Source organism: Neolamprologus multifasciatus, chromosome 22 (genome assembly GCF_963576455.1).
Source record: "Neolamprologus multifasciatus chromosome 22, fNeoMul1.2, whole genome shotgun sequence".
Classification (NCBI taxonomy): Eukaryota; Metazoa; Chordata; class Actinopteri; order Cichliformes; family Cichlidae; genus Neolamprologus; species Neolamprologus multifasciatus.
In genome coordinates, this window is record NC_140459.1 from 25,010,350 (window position 1) to 25,029,972 (window position 19,623).

Consider the following 19,623-nt stretch of genomic DNA (forward strand, 5'->3'; position numbering starts at 1 on the left):
AATGTTATAGGTGACAGAGTTGATCAACTCTGTCACCTATAACATCTCCAGGTTTCTGGCTTCGATCCTCAACCTGCTGGTGGGCAGCTCTGAACACCACGTCCAGAACACCCTGGATTTTGTTGAGAAGGTGAGAGATGTCATTATGGAGGCAGATGTAACCATGGTCTCGTACGATGTTACATCTCTCTTCACTTGCATCCCAGTCACGGAAGCGTTGGAGGTAGTGCGTAAGAGATTACAGGACGACACCAACCTCAGCAACAGGACCACTCTCAGCATCGACCAAGTGTGTTTGCTTTTGGAACTGTGTCTTCATTCCACCTACTTCACATAGGGAGTGTTCGCCCAGGGCGGCAAACAGGCTAGGACCGCCACTGCTCCCAGCCCATTGTTCCTTCAGTGGGCTGGTTTCAGTCATTATGCAAATGTACTGTTTATAAGATTGGGGAAACCTGCAGTCAGCTGAGACTGAAGAAGTCACTTGGATGAGTGACGAAACATTTCTCCCACAAAACGCTACGTCCAGATGAACAGAATCAACTTTTGGAGATTTACTTTCCTGGATGATTGAGAATGCATCAAGGAGTGTCTAAAATATTCATTCTTCTGATGACCAGCAGGGGTCGCCAATTCTTATATTAAAAAAAGAAGCATGAACTGTATCTAAAAGATGGAGATCAGTCATTGGCTTTTTCAGTCTGCATTTTTGAAGCATCGGTCTTATCATTCTGGCTGGGGGCATGTTTATTTCTGGGACCCAGAAGGGTGGCCGAGATAAGTTATCAACTAGGACTAGTGAGCTTTCCTAAAAAACAAAATATTTATAAAAAATATGCAAGAATTTGACTGACTGAAACCCAGACTTCCTGGACAGGCTATACCACCTATACCACAAAGCTAGCCATGTAATTTGTCAGATAATTTCGTTTAAAATGCCCCATGGCAGAGAGATCCAAGTGAGTGACTGAAATAAAACAAATAAATAAAATTTCATATTTAATCCATGTAACTTTATGGCTCATCAGTAGCCAAGCCTTTATACCAGGCAGTAAACACAAGCTTTCAAGCTTTATTTGGTCATTTTTAACACAGGTTGTCTCCCTTTTGAAGTGAGACTCAAGTGGTCATTAGAAGAACTGCAGTTTTGCTACAACCTTGTTGGCTTCATTGTTCAGCATTGGAGGCTGATGCTTGTACAGAGGCCAAGTGGAAAATTTCCCTATTGTTCGCATGAGTTATTGCATGTATACACACTTTGCTCAAGACTTTGTCAAATCTTTGTTTCAAGTCCTGCTTCACACAAGTGTTTATTTTTACTGGCCCACTGAGAGTACATTTGATAGGGATTATGCTTGAGAAAATGCAGGAGGCTAGATATACAATGGGTGAGTAGTATTCTTTTAATATTTAAAATTAAAGCCGGATAGTCAGCCTGAAAGAGTCTGCAGTCATTTCGAGGGCACAAGAAATCTCCACAGAGAGCCCTGTGTTCACTGTGAGGAGAAAATGTCTGCCACACGGACCCAAGTGGATCCTCACATACATTATGTGAAAATAAACAATGTTTCACAGGACTTTATGCAGTCTGCTGAAAAACTAGGTCCGTCCTTACTAGCCAGGTGCTGCTAATCAAATTTACTTTACTAACAGATCATCAGCAAGTGTGAGCATAATCATAAAAGAGGTTTTAGCAGTTTGCATGTCTGGAGCATTCCAGTCACAGTCTTCCCACGAGTGGATGTCCCAGCAAATTCACCCCATGATCACACAGTGCAATGCTCAGAGTCTGCAGGCTTCAGTTAGCGTGTTAAATGTTAAAGTCGATGACAATAAAATTAGAAAAAGACTGAAAATCATGGCTTGTTTGGCTGTGCATAGACAACTTGTTTTAAAAACTTTACTTCAGAAACTACATTCAACCATACTTGCTGAATCCGGTTTATAGTAACTGCCATTAGGCAATAAAGACAATATCTATTAGACCTCATTAACCAACAGGTGACATCACCATGGCTATTATATATAGAACCTGTGCTTTAAACTTCTGATACACTGATGGCAAAAGAGAAAACATTTACAACATTCGAGAAACAGACATGAGACTCCATTCACATCATTTTATTTTAATAGATCTCTATCATATACATACAGTACAATATGCTCAAGACAGATCTTATGGCACATATATTATTGTTGTACATTTTGCAGTCGCTGGTATTGCTGTGAGGTTACAGTAAAGTGACCATTTGAATCTGTTACTTAGGTAGATACAATAGGTGGCTTGACCTCAGTGGGTTAAGAGTAAGGTTGCTACAGCAAAAACACATGCACTGTCAAGTTATATATTCCGCTAGGGGTGGGTCACACATCCAGTTACACAGGCTGACACTTTAAGGGGCGGTGTTGTTGTTTTCCATTTAAACCCCTCAATTGTTGTTGTTGTTGTCTTGGAATACGCTACAACAGTGGCTACTGTGATCCTGGACAGCTACGGGATGAACATGGTTTGGGTTTGCCCCAGTTTTAAATTTTTCTTCCTTCCACCGCACATAGAAACAGGGCCACTTCACTTTAAAAAGCTGCCATTGCACATTTAATAATTTGATTATGTGTCGGTGGAGATTTCTGATCTCTTTAAACAGCTTTAGAGCTCTGGGTTCAACCAAAACCTTGGATATCCAGTAGGAATGACGAATAATGGTGCGTTAGGATCTAGTATTCAGGTTTCTACCGCAATACAACATTACCGTTAATACTACAGGTACAGAGTACTGCTAGGTATATTCACATATGTACAAACTCTGCCGTTCACCTGCAGAGACTTGACGAGCGAGTGTGCATTTCCTTTTCTATAGAGCATGTTCGAGATAGAAAAATAAAACAGTGATAAGACTATAAAATATTGTGTGCCACCGTCATCATTTTCACCCTGTATTGGTCCTTGTTTCAGTGAAAACACTTAACTCTTTCAGTCAAAGCATTAAAATAAAAAAAAGATAAAATGTCCAAAATATAATTTAAAAATTATATTAAAAAACAGCATCAAAACACAACAAAAAGATGATATGTAACATGATACTTTAAAAAAATTCTACAGTTTTCCCTTTCATCGGCTTACCAGAGTGCTGACGGTGTGAATGTTGTGCACATACGGTATTTAAGAGTGTGAAAGTGTGAGCACCTTCGGTATCATCATTTAAACACACCTGCCGGTTAGGACCTCCCCCCCTTCCGTGTTTTGTGAATCTGCTGAAAGTGCTTCACATACTTGGCATTGCACCCAGTGTCTTCCGTGGAGACTTATTGTCTCTAAATGTGCAATTTTTGGCATTTGGACCTCCCAGTTATTCACCAATGCGTGTCAAAACAAAAGGGAAGAAATAGAAATGCAAAAACAATGCGCATTCATGTGGTGACATCACTGAAATGAAAGCAGAATAATAATGGTCGCAGGAATATGAGCGGAGGAGCGTGGAGGTGTGCTCTAGATGACCTGGCAGCAGCTGTGTGGGGTTGGCGTGCAGAGCAGACCCTCCTTGGGGCTCCGGTGAATGTTGACGGACAGAGTCTTGTCACTCAGAGGCATCTGCAGCACACGGTTCTTCATGTTCCTGTGGTTTTCCCGGGCCAGGTCCAGCTCTCCCAGCCTCAATCGGCCCGAGCAGGGTCCCTCCAGCAGCGGATCTGCCAGTGCGTCTCCCAGTGGGGGCTGGTGGTACAGGTTGCCCCTGGGCGAGGGGCCACCCAGGAGCGAGACCTTATCTAAACTACCAGTGGATCCGCCCATGCACATTCTCCACATGGGACGGTCCTGGGCATCTCCAGCAGCACTGCCGGCACTGCCAGCAGCAACACCTCCGCCACCTCCCCCTCCTCCCCCCGTTAAGTTGTGGAACTGAGAGCTTAGGCACAGGCTCATCAGCTTTAGGCTTTCCACCAGACCGCTGGCAGCCTTGGCTGTGCCTTTACTTTGGCCTGACCCTGATCCAGGACTGGCACAGTTGGAAGGACTGTCCTGTCCTGCCCCTGTTTTCTCTCCATCCTCTTTCCTGCCTCCTCCCTCAACCCCATGTTCATCTAGACTTGCTGTGTCAGGTTTATAGTGACTTTCTGTATCATCATCACTAGTCTCTGAGCTAGGAGTGAACGTGGCAACTGGTGCCAGTGCACCAACAGTTTTAGGTGAGGACATGAGTGTTGAAGGTGAAGGTATCCTAGTGTTCAGATTGAGGCTGAGGCTGGGTTTGGGCGGGCCAAGTCCCTGCAACTCCCTGCTCTCTTCCTCTTCCTCCTCGTCCTCCTTATCCTCCTCGTGGATCTGGTTGAGAATTGGAGCACTCATACGAGATGTCAGCCGATTACCGGACAAAGACGACGATGAGGAGGAAGCTTTGCAACGAAGCACCACTTGAGAAGGCAGTGTACAGGGGGGCAAACATTTGTCTTCTGCCCCATCTTCTTCCTCATCCTCTTCCACGCTGAAAAGGCTGGGACTCCGAGGTTTTCCAGGACCCACTGAAGAAAGAGAGCCCAACCTAAGTGGGTTGGAGTGGGGCTTTGCCAGAGGTCTGAGCCCTCTCTCCTGGTTTTGTTGTGGCGCCTGCTGCTGCTGCTGGCTGGATGCTAGAGTGTGATTTTCCTGCCGCTGGCTGACATCTAGCAGAGCTGTTTTAGGCCTGGGGCCTTTGTGGAGGCTCTCAGCACTACGGGCAGGGGACTGCGGCCCTCCAGGGTGGGAGATAGCTGGACCCCCTAAACCATCGCTGACATCCTGGTGAACATCCACTCTGGTGGGCCAAGACTGCCTGCAAAGGGCCAAATACAATGTTGAGAATTAATAAATTACATACGATTCTTAAGTTATTTCAATGGTGGCAAAAAAAAAAGACATTTACTTTTTTTTTTCAAGAGACAAAAAAACTGATAAATAAATAGAGTAAATACCTAGCTGTAATCAGCTAGAAAGGTTAGCATAAAAACTTATAGCAGCTAGCCTGGTTCTGTATAACATAACTAAAAATATAAAGCTAAATAAAACACTGAAGATTCCTAATAAACCCCCTTTATAGCATATATAAGATATATGAAGTACACAAATATACTGTAAGCTACCAATTTATCAAAAGTTAGCAATTTTCTATATTTATAATCTCAAACCAAAGCTATCTGCTAACTGGCTCCAGACTCTGTGCATTAATTAAAACCTTTGCATGCATTAAAACCATGTAAATGTAAAACAGTGATAGCATGTATAAAATGTTGATCTTCAGGTGTTTGTTAATGACTCTCTTCCACCTCGTGTTACTCACTATTTTACTTATTTTAACAGTTTACACCAAGCTAAGCTAACTAGCCGCTAGCTATGCTTCACTGATTTGTTCTGAGACTCAAAGAAAATTTCTCAAAATGCTGAATTATTTACTTCTCTAACAGTAACAGCCACATTATTTTCTCCATTTATCCTACATTAGAATAAGAGTGGTAAATGGCCATGCTGTTAATATTTAATTCTGTTGGAGTGGTTGAATTTAAGTTCAGTGCTATATTGCTAGGAATTTATGAGAGATGGTTGAAGCCACTTTGGGAAATATGATGCTCCTCTCCAACTCTGACTGGCCTTAAAATTGTGATGCAAGACAATAGAGCTAAATATGTCGAATCCACAAAACAAGCAGTGAGATTATTCTTTAATCTATATTACTTTTTTCTTCTAATCTCATTTACTTAATATTTTCATAGAATTATATAAAATTCTCTTTATTTTAGAGGTTTAGTGTAACTTCATAGTTAAATCTTCAATGTTAGATTCAGTCTCTCAGAAGAGAAAATAAAAAGACGCTGCTTTTGTTCTGTTGCAGGATATTTCTGGTAGCACATCCCTCACAGTGTTGCTGATCTGCAGCCTCTCTTCTATTCTCAGTGTGTCCTTCAATCCCTGCTGAAAAAAAAGGGCTCCGTCTGTCCATCCTCTGTCAGACTTGTTTTGCGTAAACTGACAGTACGCAGCACTGCAGAGGCAGCATTCTGTCTGTCTCAGGAAATGTTTGTGTATGTGCACTGGGGTGTGTGTGTACCTGAATTGGGCCTTGCTGGGGCTGGGTGATCGTGTCTGGCTGTGTTGCTCCTTCTCTTGTCTCTCCCTCAGCATCCTCTCGGCCAGCAGGAAGTAGGTAGCTGTGATGTGATTGTACTGGTTAGACTCCAGAGCCCTGTGACGGAGGAGACAAAAATCAAATTGAGGTCCAAAATGCACAAAAGTATGCACACGCATATATGGAACGCAGATCAACGCCTCACCCCACCCGTGAGTGGAAAAAGGGAAGTGACGGGAGAGGAGATTTAATTTGACAGCTCAGGATTGACTGCCAGCTGCTTGTTAATGCCAATTAAACTGCTGAAGACACTCAATTACACTTCAGTGGGACGAGTGAACCATGACGAATTTTTGGAGATTACACAAGATAGAACAGCTTTGCATTGATTTTTACTTATGTGTGATTGTACGAGAGAGGGACACATACTCAGTTATGGCGTCTCTGTCTGCGATGCCCCCGAGCACCATGCGTTGGATGATGGAGCCATGCTCCTCCTCCGACAAGCTGCGATGGGACACCAGAGGAGTAGACAGCTTTGTGGCTGGGGAAGGGTCGACACCTTGAAGCCACTGATGGCTCTCAATCTGCTCTAGGGTCGCTCTCTTCTTGGGGTCTCTCTGCAGCATGTGGCCTATAAGACTGGAGGGAATCACAGTGGAGGTAAGTACTCCTGACACACCAGAGAAACATCTGGTCGTTGATGTAGGAATGTTTAAAAGGCAGAAACTGGTGTTACGAATGAAATAAGAATGGATGGTAATAGAAAATTTTAATTTATTACAGTTGCAGGGTTTTGTCCAAACCTGGCCATGTTACCGAACAGACTTACAGATGGGACAGAACTAAGGTATCTCATTTGTCTGGTTCTTTATTCTTTTTCTAAGTACTTATTGTTTTTATATGTGTAAAATAGCTCATAGCAACAGTAGGCTATTAATCTTTATCAGCTAACCTAACAGCTAACCTCCTGGCACGAGTTCAAGCCTCCAGGCCTGTAATACAAGTAGGTGTACAGCATGCAGAGCTTCCAACAAACTGCATGCTGTACACCTACACACGAGTGGAACAGGGTGTTGCCTATTCAGCTGCTAGACGCACAGCTAACAAACGAGCCAGGATTATGAAGCGATGCCTTTTCTCTTGCAAATTATCAATGCACCTAATCTAGACTGATTAGAAGTTAGCGCTTATAATATCTGACTGCACGTGTTTCTCCTCCAAACAATAGCAGCACTGGCACTGAAAGAACCCTGTTTGGGTCTGCATACAAGCTATTTATTTTTTGCACTCTGGCTTAGCAAGATATACTAAATCCACTGGCTAAATCCCCAAAACAAATAGGTAGAAGTGCTGTTTTATCAGGCCCACGTTGGCAATAGATTTGGATGAGGGTTCAAACAAACATCACACAAACTGGGCTACGTGCCAATATTTGGGGTGCTTTGTGAAAGTCAACCTGACCCAATGAAGCCATGTTCACTAACAGTATGTGTCTGCAAAGCTTCAGCCGTTCAAAATGTATTCTGCAACTATTTCGCCCAGCTCTGCTTTGACTCATCGTTAAACCCTCACAATGTTAAAAATAGAAGTCCAATTTTAAAGGGTGCATTAGATACACTTAACGCAGCACTGCATCTCTGGTGGAGCAGCTGACTGCAGCACTGAGTGAAAGCAGGACAACGAAGGGAGACCGCACCTCTCTCTTTGCTCTCTTTTCTTCACACATCTACAAACATGAAATATGCAGCACCTGCAGAGTACTCTGTCCATCTTTGCGGCTATGTGCGTGCGCTTGTTACTTACTCTCTGCATGCATGGGAGATGTGCGACGGCACCGTGTATTTGCAGTCCATGATCATAGTGAGCGTTTCGCTGTCATTAGCCTCCTGAAAGGGGGGCTGACCACAGACCAGCATGAAGAGGATCACGCCCAGACTCCAGATATCTGCAGAGACACAGAGAGAGAATGTGGTCTGTTTATACTGAACAAGTCTTTATGGTCAGAAAAAAACTGTGTTTTTTGTAAGAAGGCCAGAAAATAAAGATGACTGATCAAATACGTGAAGCCCGTATGTTCTGCCTGCTTAGTGACCTAGATAAAAAAAAAGACCCCCCCTCCCCCCCCCAAAAAAACAAAAAAAACAAAAAAAACCAAAAAAAAACAAGAGCTGTCTTTTCCCCAAGTTCAAATGAAGCATGAATCATATTCGATCAGAGCCATTTCCATGAATGTGTGCCAGCTTAGGACACATCTGTCTAACCGAGGATGAAGCTCAGTGCTGCTGCCTGCCGCCAGCGTCATGCTCACACTTACACTGGTGCACGCGCTTCCACACAAACGCGCCGTCCGGGGAAAGTGGGTTAACATGTTCATCCCTCAAAGCTTCATACAAATGCTAATTTTATGGAACGCTTCTCGTGGTCTGATTCAAAAGAGCAACTTTATTGCTCAGGGCTTCCACTGCTGCTCAGGTCAGCAGGATGGTCCACTGACACACATTCTGCTGTCATATACAGACTGCGAGCAGAGGCTGTGACATAAAAGCAAGCACACTCGGTCTTAGTCACGGTTTTGACCCATTTTCAGCAAATTTCATAGTAAGCTTTGTCTGCTCTTAAGATTGACTTAAGTAAAAAACACAAAATCCAGGTTTAATTTAGTACCTGTATCATTTCTTAACCATAAAATGATTTAATCAAACATCTATAAAATGCATTTGACCATTAAACTAGTGGTGTGCGATACTTCAAATTTTGACATTAATCCGATACCCACTAAATACAGGGCCAGTATTGCCAACACCAAAACTGATACTGATATTTTTAACTTATAAAGTCAGCTTATGTAGGTGAGACCATTGTGTCATGATTAGATGCATCATCATCAATTTGCAATTTTACTGAGGTTTTTACTTTTTACAATAATTAGTTTAAACAACAAAACACACATTTCTGCTTTTCATGCATTTTGAAACTGTGTTTTTTTGGACCTGAAATGTAAATGTGCTGTCTTTAAAGCACTTCGGGTCGACATGTGTTGTTTAATCAATAGGTTGTAAGTAAAATAGATGTGACAGTCAACACAAAAAGGCATCTTCTCATTTCCAGAAAAAACACATTTATTAGGTAAACCATATACTGAACTTGGAGGATAGAAATAAAGTATCAGTCCTTTAGTACTAATATCAATATGATATCAGTACAACCACTGGTTTTGATGGTATTTGGATCGATCTGCCCACATCTACATTAAACCCCACAAACATGTTCCATTTTACTTTGAAATAAGTCACATTATGAAAGCTAAAAAGATGCTAGTTAGCATCTGGTTTTCAAACTGAAATAAATTATTTTATGCCACTAGCAACTGTAGAACAAGCTGCAAGCTGTTCGCTCCTTTTAGATTACTTTTTAGACTTTCCTGAGATAAATTTGGGCCCTTGTCAGATATGAGATACTCTTTGTTCATTAGCTAGTTCATTGTGTTTGTTAGCTAGCTAGGTGCTAATTTTCACTATTAGTGTTTAGGCATTACATCAGCGTTTAGAAGAGTGGTGACCTAAGGAACTTGGAAAGAAAGCAGCTAGGCTTCTTTAAGTTTTGAAGACGTTTCACTGCTCAGCCAAGAGACCTCTTCGGTTCTAAAACCAAAAGGTGGAGAGTCCCAGGTATTTAAACCCTAGCAGAGGTCAAAGATGCTATGCAATGTTTCCATTTTTGACCGAGAAGACAAATGGTTGGAAAGAGGAGTAAAGGAGGCTATTTATGACCACTGTGAACAACCATCATTTATCAGTGGGCATGGCTTACAACACCAACTGTCTCCCACCTAATATGGAGTCTTAAAATTCCTTCTCAGGTGCCTCAACCCCCACTCACATCTTGCATTAGCTGATCTAGCTGATCTGTGGTAAAGGTTTTAGAACTGAAGAAGCTTCTTGGATAAAACTTAAAGAAGTCCAGTCGTTTTCTTTCCAAGTTCCTTAGACTATCATGACCTGCATGACTGAGAACTTAGACAAGAGTGGTGATTATAAATGTAATAAAACCAGCTTTTTCAGTGCACAGTCATTTTGTGAGTTCCTGTGTGACTATATAGCAGGTAGCTAGGTCCTAAACAAGCTTGCTAGCACTCAATCCTCGCGCCCAAATATGCCAATTTCTAGCTAAAAAAAAAGACAAAAAAGCAAACCGTAAAAAGATAATAATGATTCTGTCCATTATTGTCCATCTTTTATATACAGTCCATGGTTTTCTCAAAAGAACAGCACATGGTACAGCATGCTACAATTACTATCTGAACAAAACCTGCGCTCTTCTAACTTGGAAGTTTGAGAAGACCCAAAAAAAGAAGGTAAACAGATTGGAAGTGGGTTTACAGTGCTCGGGACCCCTGGTGATACGTCTTCATATCACTCCAGTTTGCCAGGATACGCAGGAGAGTTCAATCTGGTGGAGTAAATGTGGCAGTTTACTGTGGGTGGTGAGGATTTATTGCTTTGAGGCAGTGAAAGAGTGCTTCATACTGCTGATGGAGGGAGCAAATGCTGCTGCAGTCCCCACTGCCACCTTACCCCCAACCAACGTATCCTAGCAACCGCGACCCTGCTCCCTCATTACTTGCGTCAGCGGTTGGCCAAACTTCCTTCCTCGATAACTTTATTTATAAACCAGATGGCTCACACATCTCTGGATAACACTGTTCGCGTCAGCGCACATCAGCATCTCTCTCGCTAACAACGCCGACTCTTTATTGGTGACAGCTGGCAGTGTAAACATCCTTTTTGCTGCCCTGAACACCGTTTTAACAATGATAACCAACAGGATAACCAGTCCCTGTCCCAGGGTTAACCCTGAACACTGAGTGGGCCAACTCAAGCATCCTGTCCTACTCATCTTTATACAACATCTTTTTCTAAATCAATCAATCAATAAACATTTCCATTTATGTATGGTCATTATGCATAGATATGCTTTGAAGTATGCATGTACCCAGAATAATCACTATTGTGTAAGTTATTTCTTTTTTAGGTGCAGGTTGTGCTTCATGAAGAGGAAGAGGAAATCTATATTTAACTTTCCATTTACTGAAGACAAAAAGGAGGGAGCCCACACACCGAAGAATATTTACAGAGAGGACTCATTTGTCCAACAAAATCCTTTAATTTTAAGTTTTTCATAGAAGAATACAGTTTCACACACATATCTGGGTCTCAATTTTCCTTTTAATTTCACTTCTAGTCTGCCATGACCCATTCATTTTTCAACTTAAGGCTGAAATCGCTACACTGAGTGACAAAAACAAGTATTTTAAATACAGCGTGATTGTTAGTTACATTTATACAGCAGTAAGGTTTGATGGGCATTTTCACTGTTCTGATATTTCATTAAGTGACAAGCAACAATAAACAGCATACTAACCTCTAATGAAAAACTGTGAGAGCTAAGACATGAAGAAGTTAAATTTGAAGCAATGTGACACTATTTATAAATAATTATAGTTTTTGTGTGGTTTGCTTGAAGCTTGGAGTGTTTGCCTCCTGCAAATTGGCTCCTTCTGCACAATCTGCAGGACTGACTCACGTTTAATCTCAAAATATTTTCAGCACTTCCTGAAAAAAAACAAAAACCAATGCCAAGCAGGCCCAAAGTGAGAAAGCCAGGCGAGGACAGCTTCTTATCTCTGCAACAAACTGGGGCGACCGCCACGTGGCAAGTCACCGGAAAAGCTCAGTTGCCCTACAGACTGTCAGCAGGTAGCCTGGCAGCAGTGTAATCCCAGCCCAGGTTTCCTCAAAGACCTGAACGTCAGGACTGCTGGCCTCCATTTAGCCTGCTCGCCCATCAGACAGCACTGCTGATACAATCACACAATATTACATCCCGGCTGGGTGGATAATCCCTGCAATCAAAACATCATCATCTCAGCTGAATGAGCAATAGTGCACAGGCAGTATGCACGGTCCAGAGAACAAACGCACACACGCCGCAAAATGTCCACTAACAAGTGCTCAGACAGGCCCCACACATTCAGCAACTCACACATCATCCATACGAAAACACACACGCACAGTCAAATAAGACTATTATTGCTTTCAAAATATGGACGCCGCTTGGCACAAAAGAGAGTGAGAGGCAGTGAAGGCAGAGAGAAGAAAATAGCCACTGCAAATCCACTCAGTCAGAAAAACAGAAAATGCTTTTCTCCTGCTCCTGACAGAGAGGCCTCTGGGTAGACAGAGGGACTCCTGATGCCTTTTTCTCGCTCTGTCAGTTTCCCTCTTACTTCCCTTTCTTTCTCTTGCCCTCTTTTCCCTCACTCTGCACAATTATGTTTGATTTGTTTTCCGTTACAATATAATTCAATATCTTAACTGCGCCTCAGCAGCAAGAACTGGGAGCACCATTGATGGGAGAGACGATGTGGGGGTGGTGGTGGTGACACTGATGGTGAGTGCGCGCTCCAATTACAGAAGAAGAGAGTGCTGAGAAACCAATTTCAGCCCGATCTGATATCAGATTTTGTTATTCACAGAGAGGCAAATGAAAGCAAACTGCAGACAGAAATAAACTGCAGGTGCAGGACTGCAGGGCTGTGGATCATCTCATTTCCAGGCTTCAAGGTATGCTATCATGCTCTGAACTTTGAACAGCTCCTCTCCTTCTATCAGCTGTCTGATAATACTGGCAGTGTGCCAAGCAGGTCTACAGGTTCCTTGCAAACCATTGCAGGTCATATAGCTTGGTCAGAGCTATCACAGCTGAGACAGTGATTGAATGTGAATGTGAGCTGCTGCTTGATACAACACTGCACTAACAACTCAGACGGTGTCCTGTTTTAGTAAAGCTAAAGCTGTAGGAACTAAAATAAATCACCACAGATGTACCCCAGCAGCTACTCTCTGTCACTTCTTCAGACTTACCCACAGCAGGAGCGTCGTATTCATCCCCCAGCAGTATTTCAGGCGCTGAGTAGGCCAGTGAGCCGCAGGAGGTGTTTAGTTTTTTCCCAGGTTGAAACCGGTTGCTGAACCCGAAGTCGGTGAGCTTGACGACACCCTGCTTCTCGAAGAACACCACGTTTTCAGGCTTCAGGTCCCTGTGCACCACATGTAGCCGGTGGCAGTAGGAGATGGCATGGACGATTTGGGCAAAGTAACACTTGGCCACCTTAAAGAAGAGAGACAAATGTAAAGAAAATACAATAAAAATGCTCCAAAACCCAGAAAACAAACAGCAAACTAAAAAGAAGTTAGCAAGAGTTAGCTTGAGAAGAGTTTGGAATAGATAAAGATTCAGGATCTGCAGAATTAGAGCGGGAAAATTTGACTCGAACTTGAATATTTAACTCCAACAGAATGCTAATGTTAGTGTGGTGTTTGCAACTTGTTCCTGTTTTTCTGAAGTGGCCAGAAAGTACATGTAGCTAGCTAGCTTAGCAAGAAGACTGGAATAGCTAATCAACGATCGCAGAAACATGGCAAACACTTTGTTTTTCCACTTTTGTTTTCTGATAAAACAGACAATATAACTATTATGCAGTTAGTGAGTTTTAGAGGTGCTTGTATGAAGAATTTTTATTTCCTTCAGGCACGACCCCATCTCTTCTTAAACAGGTAAGAAAATATGAAGGGAACTTTGAACAACCAGTGTCAAACATACAGTGATTATTAACAACTATATGTTGTTATATGATATGATTTATTACAAATGTGATTATCATCTTTCTTTCACATGTCACATTGAACATATGTTGCCTGTATGCAATGTTGTGATAAACAAAATTTGCATCCGCAAAGGAATTTTGTTCAACTCGCCGCTAAATATGGAATAAAGACTCCTTTTGCCCTCCTTTAGTTACAGTGTTATTGCTTTCAGCATCACTGTTGCTTACTTATGTCTAGAATTTATTAACTTCCAAGTATCTGCATATATAATGCTTCTGGCTACCATTGAACTATTCTTCACTATATTTCCTCACAATTTCATACTAGCTAGAAATAAACCAAACCAATGCAACCAAATTCTGTTCTTTTAAAAAACGCTTCCCTTCCCATCTCCAGATAAACTAAATTAATGTGTTAAGGTTCTTTCTTCAAGTACCCAAGATCAAGTACAGAAACAAAGAAGTAACTCAAGGTTTGGTAGACTGCATGAAGGACACCTCTGCATTAGCCCCACTAACCTCCTCGCTGAGGCCTCCTTCATGTTTCATGATGCAGTCATACATGTCTCCTCCGTCGCCCAGCTCCAAGATGAGGTAGAGCTTTGTGGCCGTATCGATGACCTCGTAGAGGCGTACCACGTTGGGGTGTTGCACCATCTTCATGCATCGCACCTCCTGAAAAAGGTGACCCCGTGCGACCGGGTCCAGCTTCGTCTTATCGATCACCTTCACCGCAACCTGAAAGACAGAAGTTAGAACTGATTAGAACAATAGCAGTGCTGGTAACGTCAGCAGCTGTTGAAGCACTTGCACAGAAACAGTGAGACTGTATTATCTTCACTTAGAGGTGCTTAGTAGAGCTAGTACAGATGTTCTGATGTCCACCAAGAACAGAATCACACTATTAGAAATATTTAGTCTCATCAGTGCTCCCAGTCACCCTTCTTTGGTATGCCTGTTTCTAAGAACAAGGGTGACGTCTTTAAAAGTATTTTTAAACTTTTTTTTTCCAAAGTGAAGAAATCTAGTAACTGCCAACAAGTCATTGAACTTGCATATACAGACTTGGACGAGCATACCTTTTCTCCAGTGAATACATGGCGGGCCAGTTTGACCACAGCAAAATGTCCACGACCCAACGTCTTGTCCAGGTCGTACAGCCCTGCAATCTTCCCATCATGATGGCGCTTCAGCCCCGCCATGGCTGTTGGCGGATGGGGAGGTCGGAGCTGCCTTCTTTCACCTGCCGGTCTTCAGCTGTCAGTCCTTCATCTTCTCCTGATTAGGCTGAACGTACGTGAGGTTGGTGGTGGTGGTGTTTGAGCTAATTCTGGGCTAACTGTTGATCTCCGTGAGGTAGATTTGATAGAAAGATACTCAACTGGTTGTGGCAAATATTTTGGGTTTTGAGTGCTCCACTCAGTTCAGTCCCACTTCGCTAAGATCTGAGGGTGAGAACAGGGAAAACAGTAAGAGATACAAGAAACCAAAACACAACCACTCATGATAATAGTCACTTACTCTGCTAAACAATGGATCATGAACCTGTCTGGTGAACTAATATTTGCTCATCATTACTGCTCATTACTTTGGCATTAGCTGGACCAAGGCCACAGTATCATAATAATATTAATAGCTCGAATTGCAGAGAGTGAGCCAGCCAAGTCCAGTTGTTATGTGAGGTTATCTTTAACAGTGCTTGGAGAAAACTTGAAGAGTCATGGTTTGTCATGGTCAACATCTCATTGTGCAAAAAAAACAAAGCATAACTAAAACCAATATCATTAGCTTTGTAGGTATTTGTTCATAAACTATCCATCCATCCATCCATTCGCTTCCGCTTCTCCTTTTCAGGGTCGCGGGGGGGCGCTGGAGCCTATCCCAGCTGTCATAGGGCGAGAGGCGGGGTACACCCTGGACAGGTCGCCAGTCTGTCGCAGGGCCAACACACAGGGACAGACAACCATTCGCACTCACATTCACTCGCACATTCACACCTAGTGGCAATTTGGATTATCCAATTAATCTATCCCCACAAGCTGCATGTCTTTGGACGGTGGGAGGAAGCCGGAGTACCCGGAGGGAACCCACGCAAACACAGGGAGAACATGCAAACTCCACACAGAAAGACCCCGGCCTGATGTTGGAATTGAACTCAGGACCTTCTTGCTGTGCTGCAACAGTGCTAACCACCGTGCCACCGTGCTGCATAAACTAGTGTTGGATAAATTATAACTCTGAACTAAGAGTAACATCAGGGAACAGCAAGCAGAGACCATGAGTGTTCAACAGCCCATCCTATCCAAAACTCTATATTCTATTATAGACTATGGGATTGCTGTCTGCCAGAGTCAGAAAAAAAACTAACAGACTGACATATTTTAAGGTATAACTAAACAGTAAAATCAACTACATTTATAATATCAATTTTTTTTTAAAGTGTCTTTATTTGCTATGAAATTTAAAAAAAAATGAAAACAGAAAATAGCAATAAAATATGGAGAACCCAACACAATACATTAGGAAATATAGTGACAAGTTTATATTCAGAGAGGATATTTGGAGATTGACTTTTGATCATGTTTTGACTCACATTTGTATGTTACATTCACTGTAGTTTTTGGCCAACAGACAAACACTACACCTACTCTGAGTTGCATTTACTGTCTCAGTGATACAGCTGTGCAGGATAAAAGGCTAGGACATATGCACTGTTATTTTAAGGGCTCAAAAAACTTGTATTATTTTTTTATAATTAGGTTATTTCTTTGTTTTGTTTTTCCTTTTACATATTGTAAGAAATTGTGCCTAAAAAGCCAACAAGGAAGTGCCTTAAAGTGGCATTTAATAACCACCAGGGGGGAAACCCAGTGGTTGCAAAAAGACTTCTGGTCCTACAGCAGTCAATGGGGGGAAACTCCCTGAGCCCTGACTTGTGGAAACACTTTTCCTGATTAGTTTAGGGTCTCATTCAAATCCAAATTGTTTTTATTGAGCAACCCCAATGAGAGACTGGACTACAGTAAGTTCATTTTGGAAATCATGATCACAACGGAGGATTGCACATATGTTCTCTGGCTAAGGTCTCAGCTAGTGAGGGCTGGGTTTCCCAGTCAGATCTTCCAATCCCTAAATTAAAAAACCCAACACGGTTATAGCAAAAATGCTTATTTTGAGACTTTCATTATTTTTCAAACAATATGTTAATTGAGTTTTATATTACAGAACAAGCAAAGAAGAGACTTTAAATTTTAATGGGTTACCTCACGGTAGCGGTGTCCATCTGTTATACTAACCACCAAATTTTTTTTCTTTTACAATTTTACAAACTTCATTAAAGATTAAAGCATCTGCCACATCATTTTCCGTCACTCTAGCAAGCCACTCCTGATTCACATTAGCTCAGGAATGATACTGTACAGGCTACATTTTGATTTTCTATCTGTCACCTTTTGCCTGCCCAAGATGACAAACTAAACTAGTTCATCTCAAATTCCGACACGCTTATGTCAGACGCCCCTGCCTCGATGGCCACAAGCTTCTCTCGTCATGCAGTGTGTTGCTTCACGGCCCTGGGTTACGAAACAATGCCTGCAGGGGAGGCATGCCATTCCGCTTCCAAGAACCTGCATACCAGGAGCATGGCGACGACACAAAACACACAATTTGCAGGCCAAGAACATTCCTGTGTACTGATCCTCGCCTAGGTGTGTCCAACTCACCTGAATTTAAAAGACAACACAAATCCAAACAGGTGTTGTCAGGGGACACACCTATCAACTAAATACAGTAAGAAAACCAAAATAAAAGCCGCTCTAACCTAGTAGCAGTCTGCGGTTGCTTAAATCAGACTATGAAAGCCTAAAACGCTCTTTGGGCTCTTTGGGAGAAATGTACCTGTGAGAAAAGAGTGAGTCATGTTTCTTATAATAGGAGGCTGACATCTTCATCTTTCTGATTTTTCTTTCACTCACACACACAGACGCAAAGTAATATCAACAGAGCTGAACTCTTTGCCTCTTTGACAATGACAAAGAAGTGTTAATGTGTTAGGTGTTAATGTTTCAAGACACTGAAGAAAAGAAAGGAGACACACAGACACACAGACACACACAGTCCTCTCAAGAGCGCACACACTGATGCACTCGTCTGATGATAGGGCAAGTTAGGTGAGGTCAATGTGCGTTGCTGTGTGCTGATAAGCAAACCTGGGCGTTGACATTAGCCCATCTAAATCTAGACGTCATATTTATCTCAGCAGACTGAGACCAGTCTAACGGCTGGTGTTGGAAACAACAACAAGGAACAAAAATGCACTTTTGGTGACGTTTGCTCTCTTTTTTTAATTTTGTTTGTTTTTTTAACAACAAAGCCAGCCATCCCTCTAGTCTCTGCGACATGTGAACATACTGTACAACTGTATACCAGTCATGCATGCAAAGAGATTGGTTGTGTAACCAGTCCAAGGTGATGGTGGAGTATTGATTTACAAGGTTTGCGCGCGCATGTGTACTTGCGTGCACACATACGCAGATTATGAGGCCAAGGACCTGTTATAATTGCTGCTCCAGACTCCTAGCCTGTGAGACTCGAGATAAACTGGAAGAGGGTGTGGGGTCATCAAATCTATGGTTAATAGTAAAATCAGTTTCCTGGTACATTTGATTAAAGTATAGACCAATAGGCTAAATATAAGCACCATTGTTCACATGCAAACTCTTTGATAGTAAAGAGTTCCTGCTTCAGGGTCAAAGACACACAATTTAACCTCCAACGCAGCTCTGATAAATCCCTGACCCTGATGCTCTACTTTATCTGCATTAATTTTCGTTTTTATGTTCCTGCTGTGTCAGTAAATGACAGTGGTTTTATAACAAACTAATACAGAAATAACAGGAACATTAGATTGCCAGCAATCCCTCATGCATATAAGATACACTACAACACCATGAGCCTCCTTCAGCTCTGTAACCCGCACTTCCATGTCTCTGTATGTTATTGAAGGTGTATAATAAAGTTCCATCCCTGTAAACTAGCTTCCCTATACCACGGGAAACACTTCATGCGCCCCTCACACCGGATTCATCAATCTCAGCGGTTTTCTGTGTTAAAGCTGTTAAATGACCACCCTGCCTTTTATCTCTCACATTTCTATTTTTTTCCTACACCCGCATAGGTGCTACTGCCCATATGGGGCCAGCCAACTGTCAACATGCCTGCTGGCTGCATCCACAACAACATGACAGTGCGGAGAAGAGCAGCCTGCGCAAACGGCGCACATATGAGAGGCGAGCGGACACGGGCAGCATGCTAAAATGATACCCGAAAGATGCGCAGTGAGGGGAAAAGTGCCCCCCAGCTCAAACCCAAAGGAGGCCCAGCTGACTTAACACACCTTTACTACACAAGACCCCCCCTCCTCAAAACACCACCAGCATGCATGCACGCAACTACAGCAGTCCTACTCACCACAGAGGAATCTGAAGCAGCGTCCATTCTGGCACATTTACACCTGCGGGAGCGCGCGGGGCTCCGGACGGTGAGCCGCAAGGTTTTAACGAGACCGCAGTCCAGTGAAAATCCCGGTACCGAGGACAGCACACCGGCCACGGATCATTCCAGCGAGTCCCCGTGTTAATGTGTCACACTGTCAACTCAGGATCTCTCTCTCCCTCTCCCTCCCCGAGCTTTCAGCTGCGTGAAGTAAACATAGAGGGCAGGCCGACCGAGGGCGTGTGGCTTTCAAAATAAAAGCGTAAAGGAACTAGTGTGGGAAATGTCCGAAAATAGATAAACAAATAATACAGAATTTAAAAAGCATATTCAAAAACTGCGGGAAAATAATAATGACTCGGATAC

The 19,623-nt window shown here is 42.6% G+C and overlaps 1 protein-coding gene across 1 annotated transcript; it reads right to left on the reverse strand.

Annotated features, from left to right (window-relative positions):
- Positions 1-824: 824 nt before the first annotated feature.
- On the reverse strand, positions 825-19,470 carry LOC146493571 (SNF-related serine/threonine-protein kinase-like). The gene is made up of 8 exons (XM_085148304.1): positions 19,234-19,470; positions 14,844-15,209; positions 14,284-14,502; positions 13,022-13,268; positions 7,902-8,043; positions 6,525-6,737; positions 6,078-6,212; positions 825-4,808 (listed from the first exon to the last, which is right to left on the reverse strand). Exons 2-8 carry the CDS (start codon positions 14,964-14,966, stop codon positions 3,488-3,490), a joined length of 2,400 nt encoding a protein of 799 aa, XP_085004430.1. The 5' UTR covers positions 14,967-15,209; positions 19,234-19,470; the 3' UTR covers positions 825-3,487.
- Positions 19,471-19,623: the final 153 nt, after the last annotated feature.